This window comes from Aquarana catesbeiana, linkage group LG08, assembly GCF_042186555.1.
Source record: "Aquarana catesbeiana isolate 2022-GZ linkage group LG08, ASM4218655v1, whole genome shotgun sequence".
Lineage (NCBI taxonomy): Eukaryota > Metazoa > Chordata > Amphibia > Anura > Ranidae > Aquarana > Aquarana catesbeiana.
The window spans coordinates 169,859,132-169,878,931 of NC_133331.1; the positions used below are offsets into that span (position 1 = coordinate 169,859,132).

The 19,800-nt window shown below is 41.4% G+C and overlaps 1 protein-coding gene across 1 annotated transcript in view; it reads right to left on the reverse strand.

The window, feature by feature from the left end:
* CDH23 (cadherin related 23) overlaps positions 1 to 19,800 on the reverse strand; it is a 1,935,615-nt gene that overhangs the window by 555,717 nt on the left and 1,360,098 nt on the right. Inside the window, exon 21 of the mRNA XM_073596703.1 lies at positions 18,054 to 18,161. Within this exon, the coding sequence (XP_073452804.1) occupies positions 18,054 to 18,161 (108 nt within the window). The remainder of the gene's footprint in view (positions 1 to 18,053; positions 18,162 to 19,800) is intronic.

The window sequence follows — 19,800 nt, forward strand, 5'->3', positions numbered from 1 at the left end:
CCCTTCACTGAACCTTAAGTACTCTAAATCCTGTATCTCATTTATTTTATTAATCCATTCCCTCATGGTTGGTCTTTCTTTTCTTTTCCAGTTTTTGGAGATTAGGCTTTTGGCTGCATCTATAAGATGGGGCAGAAGTGTTCTAAGATAGGCCTTAGTGGACATCTCGCTCAAATGAAATAGGAGAACCCTGGGGTCTTTTGGCAGATCAAAATTTGTAATCTCTTTAGTGTATTTTTTAATCTCATCCCAGAAGACACCTATCTCAGGACACGACCACCACATATGAGCCATCGTCCCTATTTGGTTACATCCCCTCCAACATAGCTGGGATTTCTTCCCATCAATTTTATGCATCTTGTCCAGGGTCATGTACATTCTTGTTAAGCATTTATAGTTTACCTCTAGCAGTTTGTAATTGACTGAGGTAATCGAGAGTCGCTTCAATATCGTATCGACTTCTGTCTCTGTCAGCATTAATCCTAACTCCTTCTCCCATTTACCTATAAAAGCCAAGGTGTCTGTCCTCCTCAACTCCACCAATATTTTATATATACGAGAAAAACCACCTTTTTCGTCTGTTTCCATGCATATTTTCTCTAATGGAAGTAAATTTTTTGTTGTCCTGATTGGTTGGGGTAGAGATTCAACAAAATGTTTTAATTGACCATAGCGCCATGGGTTGATATTTATCCTATCTCTTCTATTCTTAAGCTCTTGAATTGAGCATATTTTACCCCTGTCCACTACGTGCTTCAGTTGCACATTCTCATCTAGGAGCCATTTACCAAACCACTCTTCCTTCCCTGGAGGAAAATAGTCTACATCCTTTAATGACATTAGCAGTGAATTATATTCCCAGTGTTCCCTTTTGTGAATAAGATCCCATATTCTAAGTGCACGTCTAGTGATTTCATGTGATTCTATGTTATACTCTCTTAATTTTGGTGAACACCATATTATTTTGTGTAGTTTTAGCTTACTAATTTTGTTTTCAATTTCTACCCATGGTTTTCCTTTATTTTTAACCCAGTCTACCACTCTCGCAAGTGCAATGGCCTCATAATATTTACAAATGTCAGGTGCTCCCCAACCCCCTTTACGTTCAGTATTTATTAATCAAGTGTATTTTAGCCGTGGTGTTTTTCCTTTCCATATAAACCTTAGTATCATTGAATGTAGTCTTTTGAGGTATGCAGGTGGGAGTGTAATTGGGAGCATTTGCCTTTTGTATGTTATTTTTGGTAATAAAACCATTTTGAAAATATTAATTCTTCCCATCCATGACAGTTGCCCCTGCTGTATTCTGTTTAATTCTGATTTTACCTCATTTATGAGCGGTATAAAGTTCGCTTGATATAGTTTTCCTACGGATGATGTGATTTTGATTCCTAGATAATTTAGAGCTTCCTTCTCCCACCTAAAAGGAAAATGTTCTTGGTATGCGTAGTCTCTTGTCTTATTGGGGTTTATGTCTAATACTTCTGATTTGGTAGTATTTACTTTAAATTTGGACAGTTTCCCATACTCTTCTAGTGTGGCCAGGACATTCGGTAGGGAAACTCTTGGATTTGTTATATAGAGGAGGATATCGTCCGCATAAGCTGCGAGCTTATACTCAGTTCCACCTATATTCACTCCTCTAATGTCCGGATTCCGTCTTAACCTAGTAAGGAGGGGTTCTAGTGCCAACAGGAAGAGCATTGGGGAAATTGGGCACCCCTGTCTTGTTCCATTATACATATAAAAGGGCTCAGACAAGGTCCCATTTATTTTAACTCTCGCTGATGGTTTTGTATAGAGCACCCCAATCCAGCTACAGATCTTATCCCCATAGCCCACTTCTTTGAGTGACTCCATCATGAAGTCCCAGTCTACTCTGTCAAACGCTTTTTCAGCGTCTATTGACAGCAGTAGTCCTGGGACTCCACTATTTTTAATTTCCTGGGTTATCAAAAGGGTTTTAATACTATTGTCCTTTCCCTGTCTGCCCGGTATAAACCCCACTTGATCAGGGTGGATGATATTTTTAATCGTTTGCTTTGCTCTACCCGCAATTACTTTTGCGAATAGTTTTGTGTCGTTGTTTAAGAGGGATATGGGCCTAAAACTAGAGCATAATGTGTCATTCTTTCCTTCCTTGTGAATAATCGCTATGTTGGCTGCCAATGCGTCTCTGCTCATTTCCCCTCTCTCTCCTATCTCATTCATGTAAGCACATAGTTTTGGCACTAAATAGTCTTGGTATTTCTTATAATATAATGCTGTCAGCCCATCTGGACCTGGGCTCTTTCCTGTCTGGGTCTCCTTGATGGCCTTCCTTACCTCGGACTCTGTAATGGGGGCCTCTAAGGATGTTCTCTCCTCTTTTGATATTTTAACCATCCCAGTTTCCTTTAAATAGTTTTTAATTTTTTCTTGTTTTTGCCCTCTCTTTGTCCTTCTTCTTTTTATTTATTAAATAAAGATCCCCATAGAATTCTTGAAAGGTTTTTGCTATATCCACATCTTTATATCTAACTTCTCCTGATTTCGTCTTTATTTTATCAATGTATCTATTACTCTTCTTTTTACTTAGTGCCCTTGCCAGGAGTCGCCCAGGTCTATTTCCAGTAATATATCTTTCTTTTTTGACTAAGTTGTACTTTCTGCGATTTTCTACCTCTATCTGCTGTCTCATGGCCTCTCTAGCTCTATATAGTTTTCACAAAATCCCTCCTTACCCCGTTTCCTTATGCTGCCGTTCTAATTTTTTAACTTCCTCCTGAAGCGCACGAAAATTTTTAGTCTGCCTTCTTTCTTTCTCCATTCCCACCTTTATTATTATCCCCCTAATATAAGCCTTATGGGCCTCCCATACTATTGACTCTGATGTTTCCTTTGAGGTGTTTATTCTGAAGTAGAATTCCAGTTCTTCTTTTATTAACTTATCAATTTCCCTATCATGAAGGAGGTCCTCATTTAGTCTCCAGTTATTTAAAAGGGGTATTTGAGTGTTTTGTTTTATTCGCAGTGTCACCGGGGCATGGTCCGAGAATGTTATGGATCCTATGTTTGTGTCTTCTACCTCTTCTAGGTTCCAATGATCTACAAAAAAATAGTCGAATCTTGAATACGTCGCGTGTACGGGGGAGTAGTAAGTGTAGTCTTTTGTTTTCTGATGTTGCATCCTCCATACATCAACTAGCTGGCAATGATGTAGTTTTTTCTTAAGTTTATTCAGCCATACCCCTCCAGTCCCCCGAACACGCGACGCATTGTCTCTACCCGGCTCTAGACATAAGTTCATATCTCCTGCCACAATAATCCTCCCTCTCTTAAAACCCTCTAGTTTCGATAAGACTCCAATTAGATATTTACCTGGGTTGGTATTTGGGCAGTAAATGTTAGCTAAGGTACATTCCTCACCATTTAGTTTGCCCCTCAGAAACAAAAATCGGCCATCAGGATCGGTTAGTCTCTCCTCTATCTGGAAGCGAATTTCCCTTGCAAAACCGATCGCCACCCCCTTTGCACCCCTTATCGGGGAGTCACTACAAATCCAAAATGGGTAATCCCTAGACATTATCCTCTGATTTCTCCCCAGGTATAGATGTGTCTCCTGGATAAAGACCACCTCGGCTTTATTGGATCTCAACTCGCCCATTATGTTGGCGCATTTTATGGGCGAGTTGAGACCCCTCACGTTATATGTTACCAGGTTTATTCCTACCATTTGTTCTTCCTATCTAGGCCCAACAGCGGGAGACAAAGAGGTTTGTAGTGGTCTCGTCCCTCCCTTAGCCCCCCCCATCTCCCCAGTGCCCCACCCCCCCTCCCTCCCCTTCCCCATCCCCCCTGTTTATGGGGGTATCCGGCCTCCCAGTGGCCCTATTAACCGTGGCCTCACCTTCTCCACCCGGCCCTACGGTTGTCCCCCCGAGGGTTGAGCTCAGTGTGGGAATCCTTGAATCCCCCAGCCCGCCCCGGGATCTACCAGGCCCTCCCTCCCCTCCATTCCCCCATCACCCCCCTCTCCCCCGGGGTCCGCCCCCTCCCCCCCCAAGACTCTGGTTTCCGAGCCCATTGTCCCCCACACCCCCCATCTCACACCATATACTTTCCGGCCCCTCTGGTCAAGGTTTAGCAGCCTATTCTTTCTGACTATTTTAACACTTGTTTAAACCCCTCTCTTGTTGTATACTGGTTTCCAGTTTTGTGTATCTTCTGCAATGTTCTGCCCTCCTACTTTCTCTCACCACCCCGGTATTTCTACAGGTGGAATGTCCAGCTTGCGGCAGAAATTTTGGGTCTCTTCTGGGAACCTTAACATCGCTGAGCGCCCTTCTTTTCGCCCAATCAGGCACGCTGGGAACCCCCAGGAATAATGGACATCTCGAGCTTTGAGTTGCTCTAATAAGGGTCTAAGAACTCTTTTCCTTGCCCGTGTCTCAATTGCCAGGTCTGGATATACTTGTAAATTAGATTCACCATATTTAACTGTTTGATTGTTTCTCAGACTCGCCCTGATTTTCTCTTTATCTTGATAGTTGTGAAACCTCACTATCACATCTCAAGGTGCTTCCTTGTTAATCTCAGCTGGTTTCCTGATTCTATGCACTCTGTCCAGTTTAATCCTCTTATCATTTGGGTTAATAAGGCCTCCAAAGATTTGATCCACCTTTTCCTGCAGGTTTTCCCCCTGACCCTGTGCCTCTGGGAGGCCTCTGATCCTCAGATTTTTCCTTCGGCTTCGGTTTTCCTGGTCTTCTAATCTGTATCTTAAGTCCCTATGTTCACGTTGCAACTCCTCTATCTGGCTTCTCAGGTTCCCCATCTCCGTCCTCTGTCTTTCAGCTACTGTCTCCACCTCTTATACTCTTCTCAGTATGTGGCCCATATCTCCCCGTATTGCTTCTGTTTCAGCTTTAATAAAGGTTTCCATTCAAACATCTAGCAAACATCTCCGCTATTTCGTTCTTCGTTGGCATTACTCCTTACCGTTGGCTCTCCATTGAGGCTTCTTCTACTATTGCTGGATTTGAGCTGGGAGGTTCTGCTTCAGCCAACTGTCTCCTTGTATTAATTTTAGACGGGCGTCCAGGGTTTTATTTTTTGAACCAGATGCCTTTCCCGGACTTGCATGAGTGTTGTCCTGGACTATATACTTCCTTATTGTGCCTGGACTGGAACTTATTCTAGCAGACGCTCCTGTTGGGTTTGTTGTTGTCCCCCCTACCCGCCTTACCTCTCATTCTTTGCTGTCTTGTACCTCCTTTACTGTCTCCTTTTACCCTAAATAACCACCGTACCTGTGGCCATCTAGTGCAAATCCAATCCTGAGAGAGTTTCTTCCTCTGACCTAAAGAAGGTCCAGGTAGTGCAGTTTTAATCTATTAAGAGTTGAGTTTGAGCTGGCTGTATATAACTGGTTCAAGCTAGGGGCAATTTACAGGTCTTAGTCCATTTATCTTAGGGTATTCCTACTCAGTGAGGGATCCTGTGATTAAGGCCCCTCTCTTCCTCTCCCTTTAACGGTCTCTATTGGCACCCCCTTGTACAAAAGTTGGGTAGAAAATTCAGAGAATACAATACAAGTATTATCATCATTTGCCTTTTAAGCTGATCCCATCCTTTGTATGTCTTAGATATATAGATCAAGTCCCAGCGTAGGTACCCACAGGCCAGAAAGGGAGAGCAGTGTTATTCATACAAACAGTACAAACAGTAATACGTCCTCAGCTATACAATTGTATCACCTTTAATATGGGACTTATCCAGAGACCCTGGACCAGAGGTTTTAAACCCTTGCGTCTAGGTTGTGTGCCTTGAAGAAACCTTTTAGGCAATGGCCTGGGTAGGTTTGTACAGCTCCCTGTCCGAGGGTGATTTACCTGTGCTTTATCTCAACCTCATATAATTTCCTATCATGCAGTTCTGATCCTCATTGGCCCTCCCTTATACCTGATATTGCATAGGAAATGCAGGTAGCTCGGTACAAACAGCACCTTCGCATGCGGTTTAGAGTGGTCCCATCCCTTGTAGATCTTTAGTTATAAACGTCAGGTCCCAAAGATATCAGCAAACCCAAAAGGGAAAGAGGAAATAAACTGATCTTACAGACAATTTTTGCAGATCCTCTCCTTTAAGTTTATATCACTTTAATATAGGACAGTACCCATATCCTTAGAGAAGAAGATTCACACTTTTAGAGATAGTTTTGTGTACCTTTTGTGTACCTTGGGGTGTCCTGAAGTCCTGGGTAAGTTGTATATATTACTGTCCATGCATAGTTGACCTGTAATTTACTTTCAACTCATATAGCCTTTTATATTGCATATTAATGCTCCAGCAGTATTACTACATATAAGGCACTTACCCTCTCCGTATCCTACATTCTAATACACTTATCTGAGGGTTGCCAATCCTGACTTCTCCAGCGGCTTCTGTGTTCCTAGGGGGCTATCGATAATATCCTTCAACACTTCTCAACCAGCTCTCTCTCCAGGTGCTTCGGTAGGTCGTGAGCTTGTGCTGGGGTTTCCCGAAGCCTCAGCTCCCCTTATCAGTTGTTTCTCACTGCACCTCCTCGGTTCACCGCTCAGCCTGAGCTCCGATGAGAAGGGAGGCAATGAAGACGGAGCGGGGGGGGGACAGGGGGAGGGGGGTAGGCGGCGGCCGCGATTGTACAGGGACCCAAGTCCCGCTGCGTGTTCCCGAGGCGGAGGGCTAGAAGGCGGCCGCCCGCATCTATGTGACAGGCGCCGTTGCTAGCGTCACCGTACTGCTGCTAGCCACGAGGAGGGAGGAGAGACCCGGCATCCCAGAGCGATCTCTGAGGTCAGCTAAGCGCCCACATCCGGCTCCTCTCCTCTGACGCCTCTGTTCTAACCTGACCTTGATGCACGGCAGCATCTAACGTGGCGCCCCTCAGACACACTGACCTCCCTCGGGAGGGTGGAGCCCTAGCTGTTGGCAGCACTTATAAGATGATTGGTCAGGAGCTGAACAATCTAAATATATATAAAATCTATATAAAATCATATGTAATCAAGTCCGTGCACACTTTAAATGCTAACTTAGAGATGATCCAGAACAAAGGTAAGTCCTTCAGAAATCAAATGTTTATGGAGCGAGGTCACCAAGGATAGTTGTGTTCACTCCAAAGAATTTCACATCACATGTGCTCGATGAAAGAGGGGGGGATGTGCAAGGGAACCCCCTCTTGTAAAGATAAAGAGGACCGTCTGATGATGTCATGAGTGACGAAACGCATCAGAGTGGAGCCACATGACGTACGTAAACACACCTGTGCATTCAAGGATAGCCAGAAGGTTCCTATTGAGAGCAGTAGGAGACGCTGTCTACCTGCTATGCCCTGTTGTGATTTGTGAACACCGCTTGTTGATAATTTATTCTTGTAAGTGTACACCTTGAAGGGGGATATCCCCTTCCTCTTTTTTATTAATAAAATTGTAAAAACGGGATTACGCTATGTTTGCTCCTCTCTCTTGGTTTGAAACACTGAATCATCTGTAAGCTGTTTCGATCGGATATCGAGGGAGAACACCGGCAGTGATTCCTATGGTTTATGACTAACACGCTAAAGATCAAGGTTGGATCCGGTAAGAATCTTTACAAGAGGGGGTTCCCTTGCACACCTCCCCTCTTTCATTGAGCACGTGTGATGTGAAATTCTTTGGAGTGAACACAACTATCCTTGGTGACCCCGCTCCATAAACATTTGATTTCTGAAGGACTTACCTTTGTTCTGGATCATCTAAGTTAGCATTTAAAGTGTGCACGGACTTGATAACATATGATTTTATATAGATTTTATATATATTTAGATTGTTCAGCTCCTGACCAATCATCTTATAAGCACTGCCAAAAGCTTTAGTCTTTTTTGTTTTTAATTTGAGTATTCACTACACACTGTCAGAAACCACAAAATCATACCGAGACAGAAGTACAGTTTAATCACAATTGTTTAATAATAAAAGTAAAAAGAACAAACGTAGTCACAACATAGCCAAAGTTCAGTAACCAGAATTGATAGTCAGCCAAGCCAGAAGTCTGTGATCAAAGTAGTGGAACAGCAAGCAGGATATGGAGCCAGAAGGGATGTCAGAAAAGCAAGTCTTGACCAGGATCGCAGGAGATAGTTTCTGTGATTTTGACCAAGGCGAAGGCAGAGATCCTCTGTCTGGACTGGGCGGCTTAAGTAGGCAGGACTGATGAGCAGGATATCATCAACAGCTGAGTAACTGTGGAAAGATAGGAGCTGGCAATTAGCCGACAGTTGAGCGGCCAGCTCAGAGAAGGAAGGGCTGAGCCCGGCCCTGACACAGACAACACTATACACGGATACACTATAATATACTGCGTCAAGTGTGCGGTAACGCACAGAACTATACAGCGTTAAATTTGCAGTAACGCACAGAACTATACGTTAAACTTGCAGTAACGCAAATAAATATACGCAGTTAAGCTTGCAGTAACGCAACTGAAATATGCTGCATGATGCGTGCACCTACACACTGAAATATACAGCGTTAAACTTGCAGTAACACAATAAAATATAGTGTGTTAAACGGTCACTACACTCACACTGACTAAATTATCCCTACATTCACACTAATGTAAAGATGAATGGTCGCACTACACTCACATTGACTGAACTATCCCTACATTCACACTAATGTAAAGATGAATGTTCGCACTACACTCACATTGACTGAACTATCCCTACATTCACACTAATGTAAAGATGAATAGTCGCACTTCATTCACAATGACTGAACTATCCCTACATTCACACTAATATAAAGATAAATGGCCGTTTACCATGTGATCGCTCCGTCAAATGATGGAGCGATCACATGTAAACAAACCGGCTTCATGTCATGACACTGGTTCCTCCCTCCCCTCTGTGTACCGATCGGTACAGAGGGGGAGGAGAGGGGGAGAGATCGGATGGTAGCAGTGGTGTGGGCTGGATCTGTAATGCCCACAGCGCTGCTCAGTGACAAATACAGTCACATCCATGGATCCATCCATCCATGCTCAGCCATCCCTCCATACTCTAATGCCCTGCACTACTCTGCAATACCCAGCAATACTGTGCAATACTGTGCAATACTGTGCAGTACTGTGCAATACCCCGCAATACCCCGCAATACCCTGCAATACCCCACAATACTCTGCACTACTCTGCAATACCCTGCAATACCCTGCACTACCCTGCACTACCCTGCAATTCTCTGCAATACCCTGCAATACCCAGCCATACTCTGCAATATTCAGTGATACCCAGCCATACTCTGCCATACGCAGCCATACCCAGTCATACTCGGCGATACCCTGCCATGCTGAGCTATACTCGGCCATGCTCGGCCATGCTCTGCCATACTCGGCCTCTGTATGTGGCCAGGTTGTGGAAGTCTCATACATGTGATATTGTCGTACTCAGGAGGAGTAGGAGAATCTATTTTGGGGTGTCATTTTTGGTATGTACATACTATGTGTTATAAAAATTGTAGAAATGGACAACTTTCTGTTAAAAAAAAAATGCATTTTAACCACGTCCCGCCCGCCGGCCGTCATATGACGTCCTTGACTTTGTGCGTGGGTTTCTGAATGATGCCTGCAGCTACAGGCATCATTCAGATATTAGCTTTTTCAGCCGGCGATTCCCTACACCATAAGAATGATCATAGCGGCTGTTCCGCTGCTTGATCAATCTTACGGGAGGCAAGAGGGGACGTCCCCCCCTTCCCGCCGCCCTCCGGTGCTTCTACCGTCTCACAGCTACATTCGAAGCCAGGATCATTTTTTTTTATTTCAGGCTTCCCAGCCTAGAGGTGAGATATGGGGTCTTATTGACCCCATATCTCACTGTAAAGAGGACCTGTCATGCCATATTCCTATTACAAGGGATGTTTACATTCCTTGTAATAGGAATAAAAGTGATCAAAAAAATTTTTTTTTTTGGAAAAAAGTGTCAAACTAAAATAAATAAAGCAAAATGAACAATAAAAAGAAAAAACATTTTTTTAAAGCGCCCATGTCCATGTGCTCGCATGCAGAAGTGAACGCACACATAAGTCCCGCCCACATATGAAACCGGTGTTCAAACCACACATGTGAGGTATCGCTGTGAACGTTAGAGCGAGAGCAATAATTTTGGCATCCTCTGTAACTCAAAACATGTAACCAGTAAAAAATGTTAAAGCATCGCCTATGGGGATTTTTAAGTAGTGAAGTTTGGCGCCATTCCACGAACGTGTGCAATTTTGAAAGGTGACATGTTAGGTATCTATTTACTCTGCGTAACTTCTTCTTTCACATTAAGCAAAAACATTGGGCTAACTGTACTGTTTTGTTTTTTTAAAGCACAAAACTGTTTTTTTTTTCCCAAAAAAAGCGTTCAAAAAATGCTGCGCAAATACCGTGCAAGATAAAAAGTTGCAACAACCGCCATTGTATTCTCTAGGGTCTTTGCTAAAAAACATATATATTGTTTTGGGGTTCTATTTAATTTTCTAGCAAATAAATGATGATTTTTACATGTAGGAAAGAAACGTCAGAATTGGCCTGGGTGCTCCAGAACGCCTGAAGGTGCTCCATGCATGTTGGGCCTCTCTATGTGGCCACGCTGTGTAAAAGTCTCACACATGTGGTATCGCCATACTCGGGAGTAATAGTAGAATGTGTTTTGGGGTGTAATTTGTGGTATGCATATGCTGTGTATGAGAAATAACCTGCTAATATGACAATTTTGTGAAAAAAAAAAAAATAAAGAAAAAAAAATCTTGATTTTGCAAAGAATTGTGGGAAAAAAATGACAACTTCAAAAACTTCAGTTTACCATGCATCTTTCTAAATACCTTGGAATGTCTTCTTTCCAAAAGGGGGTCATTTGGGGGGTATTTGTACTTTTCTGGCATGTTAGGGTCTCAAGAAATTAGATAGGATGTCAGTACTTCAGGTGTGATCAATTTTCAATGATTGGCACCACAACTTTTGGACTCTATAACTTTCACAAAGACCAAATAATATACACCAATTTGTACTTTTTTTTTACCAAAGATATGTAGCAGTATAAATTTTGGCCAAAATTTAAGAAGAAAAATTACGAATTTGCTAAATTTTATAACAGAAACAAAGAAAAATTCATTTTTTTACCGAATTTTCAGTCTTTTTTCTTTTATAGCGCAAAAAAATAAAAAACCCAACAGTGATTAAAATACCACCAAAAGAAAGCTCTACCTGTGTGAAAAAAAGGACAAACATTTCATATGGGTACAGTATTGTATGACTGAGTAATTGTCATTCAAAATGTGAGAGCACCGAAAGCTGAAAATTGGTCTGGTTAGGAAGGGGGTTTAAGTGCCCAGTTGTCAAGTGGTTAAGCCAAAAAGTAAAAATTTTGGTCTCATCTGACCTGAGCACTTTCTTCCACATGTTTGCTGTGTCCCACGCATGGCTTCTCGTAAACTATAAATGGAACTTCTTATGACTTTCTTTCAACAATGGCTTTCTTCTTGCCACTCTTCCATAAAGGCCAGACTTGTGGAGTGCACAACTAATAGTTGTCATGTGGACAGATTCTCCCACTTGAGCTGGGGATCTCTGCAGCTCCTCCAGAGTTATAATGGGCCCCTTGGCTGCTTTTCTGATTAATGCTCTACTTGTCCGGCCTGTTAGTTTAGGTGAATGGCCACGTCTTGGTAGGTTTGCAGTTGTGCCATACTCTTTCCATTTTTGGATGATAGATTTAACAGTGCTCTGTGAGATGTTCAAAGCTTGGGATATTTTTTAATAACCTTTCCCTGCTTTAAGCTTCTCCACAACTTCATCCCTGACCTGTCTGCTGTGTTCCTTGGCCTTCATGATGCTGTTTGTTCACTAAGGTTCTCTAACAAACCTTTGAGGGCTTCACAGAACAGCCATATTTATACTGAGATTAAATTACACACAGGTGGACTATATTTGGCTAATTGGTTCCACTAGATTTTAGTTAGGGGTATCAGAGTAAAGGGGGCTGAATACAAATGCATGCCACACTTTCCAGATATTTATTTGTAAAAAATTTGGAAAAACATTTATCATTTTGCTTACATTGCACAATAATGTGCCACTTTGTGTTGGTCTATCACATAAAATCCTAATAAAATACATTCACACTTTTGGTTGTAGCATGACAAAATGTGGAAAATTTCAAGGGGTATGAATACTTTTTCAAGGCACTGTACAATGTATGAGCTTTTCTTGGCTGTCTAAATAATATATATTGTTAATTCTCAAGTAATTTTGCAAGTAAAACTTTTTGTTAAAATACTTTGGAGGAAAAAAAGTCTATTTTTCAGGTTACATATTGTGTACTTCTGGATGCACCCCATCTACCTGAAATTTGCTTTTCAGATAGATATTTGAGCTCTGTAGCTGTACAGCAGATAAAGCCATGCATGTCCAGTCATCACATACCCATAGAGTTGGGTCAATTCTTTTCACTTTTTTAATGTGTAACCTCTGCTCTATTCTGGCTCCTGCAATTGCTGACCTATTCAGCATCCTCCACCTTGCAAGTATTTTCTCTCAGCCTTCAAAAATGCCATTTTACATCCTATAGTGAAGAATCTTACTTTTGGCCCTTCTTTATTCTCAAACATCTACTCTATTTTTTTTTTATTTGAACCTTTATATATATATATATATATATATATATATATATAACATATAAATTCACCGCAGCTATGCAGTGACACCACCTTACTTCAGTCTTAGCTGGCAGTTCAACCATCTCCAAACCTGCAGACCTGGGGCTGCAGGTAAATAATGTAGGGGCCTGTGCATTGCACAAGCCAATATACATATTTAGTAATGCACATTTTTTTATTTTATTGTGCCGCCTTGGGGGTCCCGCAAACTTGATGTTCGCCGGTGGCCCGTGATCGTGAGACAGAGAGGCAGAACGGGGAGATACCTATGTAAAAAATGCATTTCCCTGTTCTGCCTAGTGACATGACAGGGATCTACTGCTCCCTGTCATCGGGAGCAGTGATCGCTGTCATGTCAGTGGTAGCCCATCCCCCCCACAGTTGAAATCACTCCCTAGCACACACTTAACCCCTTGATCGCCCCTTAGTGTGTAACCCCTTCCCTGCCAGTGTCATTTATACAATAATCAATGGCTATTTTTAGCACTGATCGCTGTATAAATGACAATGGTCCCAAAATAGTGGCAAAAATGCTCTGGTCAGGAAGTGGTTAATGGCCTGCATTCTTTAGGCTGAAAGGGAGTTCTGGCTGAAAGGTAGGTGTAGAACACTATGCTGCTATACCCCTTTTGGATAACACAATGTGCTTTTTGGTACAGGTGAACTAACCCTTTACACAATCATCTTTTATTACAGTTGTTTTCCATTTGTATTTCTACAGAATACTAAAGAGTACACAGTGACTAGGATAAATGTAAGTAGCAACAGCAATGTAAATTAAATGCTTAGATACCATGCAGAGATGTAACTGTATGTAGGCATTAGCCAGGTGCTGGGCTACAGCAATATGAAAAAGGAGACTTTGCCTTTTCTTCTTCTCTCTACTGATGTTGTGCTGCACCATCCTCCTCTGGCCAGCAGGAGGAGAGATAAAGCCAAGCAAGCCTATAGACTTCTATGCAGAGCGCTGAGAAACCTGGGAGTTGCAGTTGGAGATGGCAGCCAATTAATGGGACACATGGAATCCATACACTACAGATCCCAATATATACTGTGCAGTAGGAGGAGTGGAGAGATGATTTTTATTAAACTGCCTGGAAAAGTTGTTCCTCTTGGCACAGAGGGAGTTAGATAGAGATATTCCCCTGCCAGACCATACCAGCTGAGATCCGAGCCTGAAACTAGGAGTGAGGACACCCGGGAGCAGCGCAGCACTGCCCACATCCCATTGCTGATTACCAGAGGCAGTGAGAATCAAGCAAAGCATCCCAGGGACTGATAAGAAGGCTATTCACCCTCTGATGATACTGCTAGCAGAGACTGAACTACTGACAGCAGGACACCAAGTGTACCAAACTCATACTGCACTTATTCCAAACCTAGACTGCATCTATTCCAACCCTATACCGCATTGTATTGAACACTTACTGCATCTGAACCAATCAACCTTGCACCTGTGCTGAGACTATATCATACCTATATATACCTATACTGCATGTGGGTTAACTGGGACTGTTGTTAAATACACCAAAGCTCTTTTAAGGGTCCCAACGATAGTCGGCAGAACATCTCAAAGGACTACTCCTCCCGTAAAAATTATTCTGCCCCTTTGCTACCATCTGCCCTTTCCTTTGGACAGTGCATACCCAGTCATTCTAGAACTAGCATCACTGTCATAAATGTGCTCTAGCAGTATAGTTCCAGCACTCAGTAGTTTAAACTTTACTACTGCTCACTACCACACTTGAGGTGGCCTTGTTACTGTTTATGCTCATCTGGGTGCCAAATGTTACCTTATGCCTAGTACTTACTGTTAATAATTTTGTATGCTAAACTGTGTTATTACTATTGTTAATCCATTTTCTGCTTGCTTCATTATGAACTGTATTGGGTGACAATATGTTAAGGTTGCCTTTACTACCTGGTTTAGGTGTCCGTTTATGAAGCAGTGATCAGCGGTGATCCCGAGGATCACCGCTGATCACAGTCCATAAACAGTTTATGAAACAGTGATAATCGGGGGAGAACATGTTTGAACTTGTTCTCCCGCCGATTATCTCTACACGCGGAGAATTCTCATGAATGACACAGTAAGGGCCAGTTTATGAAGCGGTGATCTCACCGCTTCACTGGCGATCTGAGTCAGAATTCACACTCCCAGGTTCACCAGCTCAGAGGTGGTGAATCGGGGAGTGAAGAGGAAATCTGGGGGGATCTGAGGGGGAAGGAGGAAGATTTTTAACTTCCTTATGCCTCGTTCAGACCCCCCAACACTGTAAGCATGTCCCCCTGTCATATTTATGTGTATACATATATATACATATATACATATAATGTGTATATGTATATATATATAATGTGTGTGTATATACATGTATATATAATGTGTGTGTGTGTATACATATGTATATAATGTAGGGGGACTCATTATTTTATTAACATTAATCGTCCGTGTATTGAGCGGTGATAATTTATCACCGCTTAATAAACTGACATCTCTGTATTTCTGGTGCTGTAATCTCGTAAAGTCTCACGAGATTCCAGTATCAGGGGCCGTTCTCCACTGTTTGAAGCATTTGTAGATCTCTTCACTCCTCCGAAGGTGAAGCGATCTACAAAGCTTCATAAACAGGCACACAGAGGAGAAAGATCTTCACTGTGAATGCCGGAGAACGAAGCAGTGAATAGATTTCACTGCTTCATAAACGGACACCTATATGCCTGTTTTCTTTCATATAGTACTACTAAGTATTACTTTCAGTGATTTCCTGTGATGTTGTATGTTTGTACACTCAACCTAATGTGTCAGAGTGGCTGATGTTCTTGAGAAGGTTGAGGTAAAGAACAGATGATCCATCCTATCCAGCGGCTCATACGGGGTAACGCTACATGTATATGGAAGTGCTTCAAAGCAAATACATAGTAGAACCTTTAAGAAAGCAGTCAAACAACTAAGAAATGTACTATTCAAAGACATTATATGGATTAAGACATACATAAACTTTATTTGCATTCAGTCTGAGCCCCACAGCACTCACACAGTATACTATAGCTAGAGCTAAAACCTTGTAATTTAGGCTCACTAACAGCATGTATTTATGTCCTCCCTAGGTGTCAGCAAATAGCAACTAGGATAAAGGGTATATGAACTTACAAGATAAGTTTTACTACATAATTAAATTAAATCCCCCAGACAGGTATATATATCCATTATTTTTATTCCATGAAGACCTAGAATGTAATTTATTGGTAGAATTTTCTGGTCTGCTATACACAGATTTTACTAGACATTAGACATGATCATATGCACTGTCTTCCATTTTATGTAATTTGTCATCTTTTGAAGGGAATGAGAATTATTCTGTGTTACTTTCCATTACTCATTGAAGGGTGGTAAATCAATTCTTTCTCTGAGAGGTCCTTGAAAGACAGTATTAGAATTCAGCAAAAAGCAAAGTAAAATGAAAAATAAAACACATTTCTTTAGTGAAGTTTGTGACATGTTTCATCTTACCCTTTTAGATACATTACAACTCAACAAGTGAAATGATATATATATATATATATATATATATGTTAGTAATTTTGCTTATGTGTAAAGAGTTTTAAGGTAACAAGCCTTGATATTAATGGACATGTGATGTAAAATAGGGAACAGACAGAGAAAGGTAAGAATCAGTTTGCAAGTACCAAGTTAAAAAGAACAGTAGCCAGTCGTAAAGGAGAAAGGCTGCCAGAGCCCATGTGCTTGTTGAAAATGTAATCCTTTGGTTATGCATAGTATGTACAGGTGTTTTTCTAGTGTTGGGGTGCTTTGATGACAGAGACTGTGTTCAGTGAAATTCTTTACATGCCTCTGAACCTCTGAAAAAAGTTGAGAACAATGATAAACAATGACACTGTATTAAAAATCATTGAAACCAACATGATGCAGGATGCAAAGTAACCCCTTTACTCCAGAGCTGATGCAGCTACACCAGTGGACCCCAGCATTTTGAGGAGAAACAGACCCCATTTCTCAAGGTGACAAAAACCAAATACCAAGTGTAGTACACTGGACCAACAGTGAATATCCAAACACAGGAGAGACCATGATGTAATGATGATGATGTTACACTTTTATGTAACTCAAAGTAAACAACTATCTGTTTTACATTAATAAACTTATATAACATAAACCCACTATAAACCAAAGTAAAGATACATTTTACAAAATTAGAGCAACAGCAAATAAAAGTGATTTTATAAGACAACAGCTAGCCATAATTGGATCAAATCAGCAAGGATCAGACACATTTCAATCCATCCATAACCATTCCTGTTTGAAAGGAGTCAATGTAATGATCAACGTCTCTCGAGCGGAAAAGTTGGTATATTTTCTTTTGATCAGTGGCTGCAGTGCTGATCAATGTATTTTGACAGCAGAGTTGTCCTGCTGTCAGAGTACAATAGAGCAGTGGGAGGATTTATTAATCCACCTCAAATGTGTGGATGGAGAAATCTGTTCTGTTTCCTTTGATCAGCCATCTGGCTGATCAAAACAAAAAAACATCTATCTATGGCTAACTAAAATGTTTCCAAGTTTAGATGGCTTATACTGCATTGAAGCCCTTCATTGTCGCATTGATGTAGCTGAATTGATAAAATCCATTCCTGTAACCCAAAGAGTTCCGTATCCTAAATAAATGATTATAAATCACAACTGCCAACCTTGTCAATCAGGAGAAAATTCTATGTCTGACCCCCCATGAAACCCACTCACCAGACTAAGCAGTTTCCTGGTAAAGGGAAGTCCTTACTCAGTGGGGTCATGTGACTGAGAAGATAAGAACAGCCTCCCTTGCTTTGATATGACAGGCAGCAGGAGCTTTGGGTGCCCTGAAGCTGTCAGCAATAGCTACTGCACCATGGACACTCTGGTGGGGAGTTTGGAGTCTTTATCTATGCCTCTGCAGGATTAAGAAAATAGCAGTATATTGTGAAGGTCATCTATTAAGCACGCCACTGAAAGTTTTATATTTTTGTTAAACATCCCTAGTAGAATCAAAAGATATAAGTTTGAGTAAAAAAAGTAACTTTACTTGTATTATGAACTACTGGCATAATTTACTTCTTATTATGGGTACAGAACACCCTCCTTAGTTAGTCCAGTTGTCTTTAGGAATTTAAAGATTGTTGCCACTAAAACACATTTGCACTTTAAATGATTCCTGTATGTCACTTGAAATAAAATAAAGGTTGCTACACAAAACTGTTATACAATGATGCAAAGAAGAAATAAAATCTACAATGTTAAGAAATAAGGAAATACAGAAAACATATAAGACGGGCAAATAAAACAGTCCACAATACCGTAGTGACATCTGAATCAGGTGGTGTCATTTCTACCAGGTTAATAAGGTAAGGTTCATCCTTCCATTGAGGAGCATTGTCATTTATATCCAACAAAGTGATATTTACCTAAAAATAAAAAAGCGGGGTTAGCCTTTTCCATGTATTGTATATTCTATAATACGGCAATGTGAAATTATTGATATTATCTATAGATACTGTAGATATTAAAAATATTTTTCATTAGACACACAAAAGTGTCACTTAAACTAAACATTATTTGTTGCAATCAAAGAGTGCAAGGTTAAGAAATATATAGATCTACAACTATTGATACTGAGCGTATAACAATAAGCAACAGAATTTATTCAAAGAAAGGAATGATCTCTGTTTGCCTTTCATGACAGAACCACCTTGATTGAAATGCCTCATAAAAATCTCAGTGGGATACAGATTCCTCTATAACCTAACAGCGTTTTTTTGTTGCAGGGCTCGGTTCCTCTATTTGTGACTTTAAAGCGGGGGTCCACCTATCTATCGTTTTTTTTTTTTTGAGTTCATTCACAAACTTTTCTTCTCAGCATTACATACTCACATATTGTGTGTAATATGTCCACCTGTGTCAGATTTCGTAGGCAAGAATAACTTATATTATTCACTGCAGGCGGTTTCCATCTTCATTGTGGGCATTTGAAGCCCACAAGCATTTATTTCCTGGATGTGCTGTGCTCCCAGCATTCACCGCTCGTTCCCGCACATGCTCAGTGGCATCCTGGGAAGCCTGAGACTAGCTCCCAGGAGTCTGGGAGAGGCTAGAAAAATGCCTACTCCCACGGGAGGAGAACCAGGAAGTGCAAAGAAGAATAGAAAAATAAAAGGTAATTACGGCGATTTTAATTTTTTTAAACGGCATGTCAGCATCTAGGCAAGGAAGAGAATACATACAGATATTGTTCAAAATTTGGGTGGAACTCCGCTTTAAGCTGGAAGCTGGAAGTGTGGAGATAGTTGTATCTATCAGTGGGTTTCCTGTATATTGTGGTGTGTAGCTTTTCATCTCTGATGTAAACTGTTGTGTCTAGGAAATTGACATGTGTGCTTGAATAGTGCATTCTTAGTTTGATTAATGGGTGAAATGTGTTGACCAATAGTAAAAAGAAGTAACATTGTTTTAGACTTTCTTCACTTTCTGGCTATATGATACATAAATCATCAATATAGCGATAGTATCTGTATGGCTTTTGTTGTGCAGCCAAATCAACATCAACACTGGCTAACATGCATTAAGAGAACTAACTCTTTAGCAGGAGATTGTCTGGGTAATCCATAACATGTATCCCCTGGGAATGGAAAAGAGCTAGGCACTCAGGGGCGGCCCGTCCACTAAGGGTGCACAGGCGCTACCTCCCCTTTCCATCACAGCTGCCACTCCCTAGCCATTCATCTGGCCCCTTTCAGGACGTCAGGCGCATGAATTACAGCGGCGGGGGTGTTTTTTTGAAGCACCTGATTAGAGCCAGAGGCTCCAATAGGCTTCAAAATAGGGTGGGCTCATGGCACAGAGCATTGCGCTCGGAGCCCACGCAGGTGTGTTAGAAAAGCAAATGAATATTCGCTTCTCCAACACTGAATCACTTCTCTGCCAATCAGGCAGTGCGGGTCCGATACCCATTTCCTGATTGACTGAAAGGACGGGCAATCCTATTGGACACCGAGGAGGAGGCGGGAGATGCACAGGAGGAGGAAGAAAGAAAGCTGCCGCTCGCTG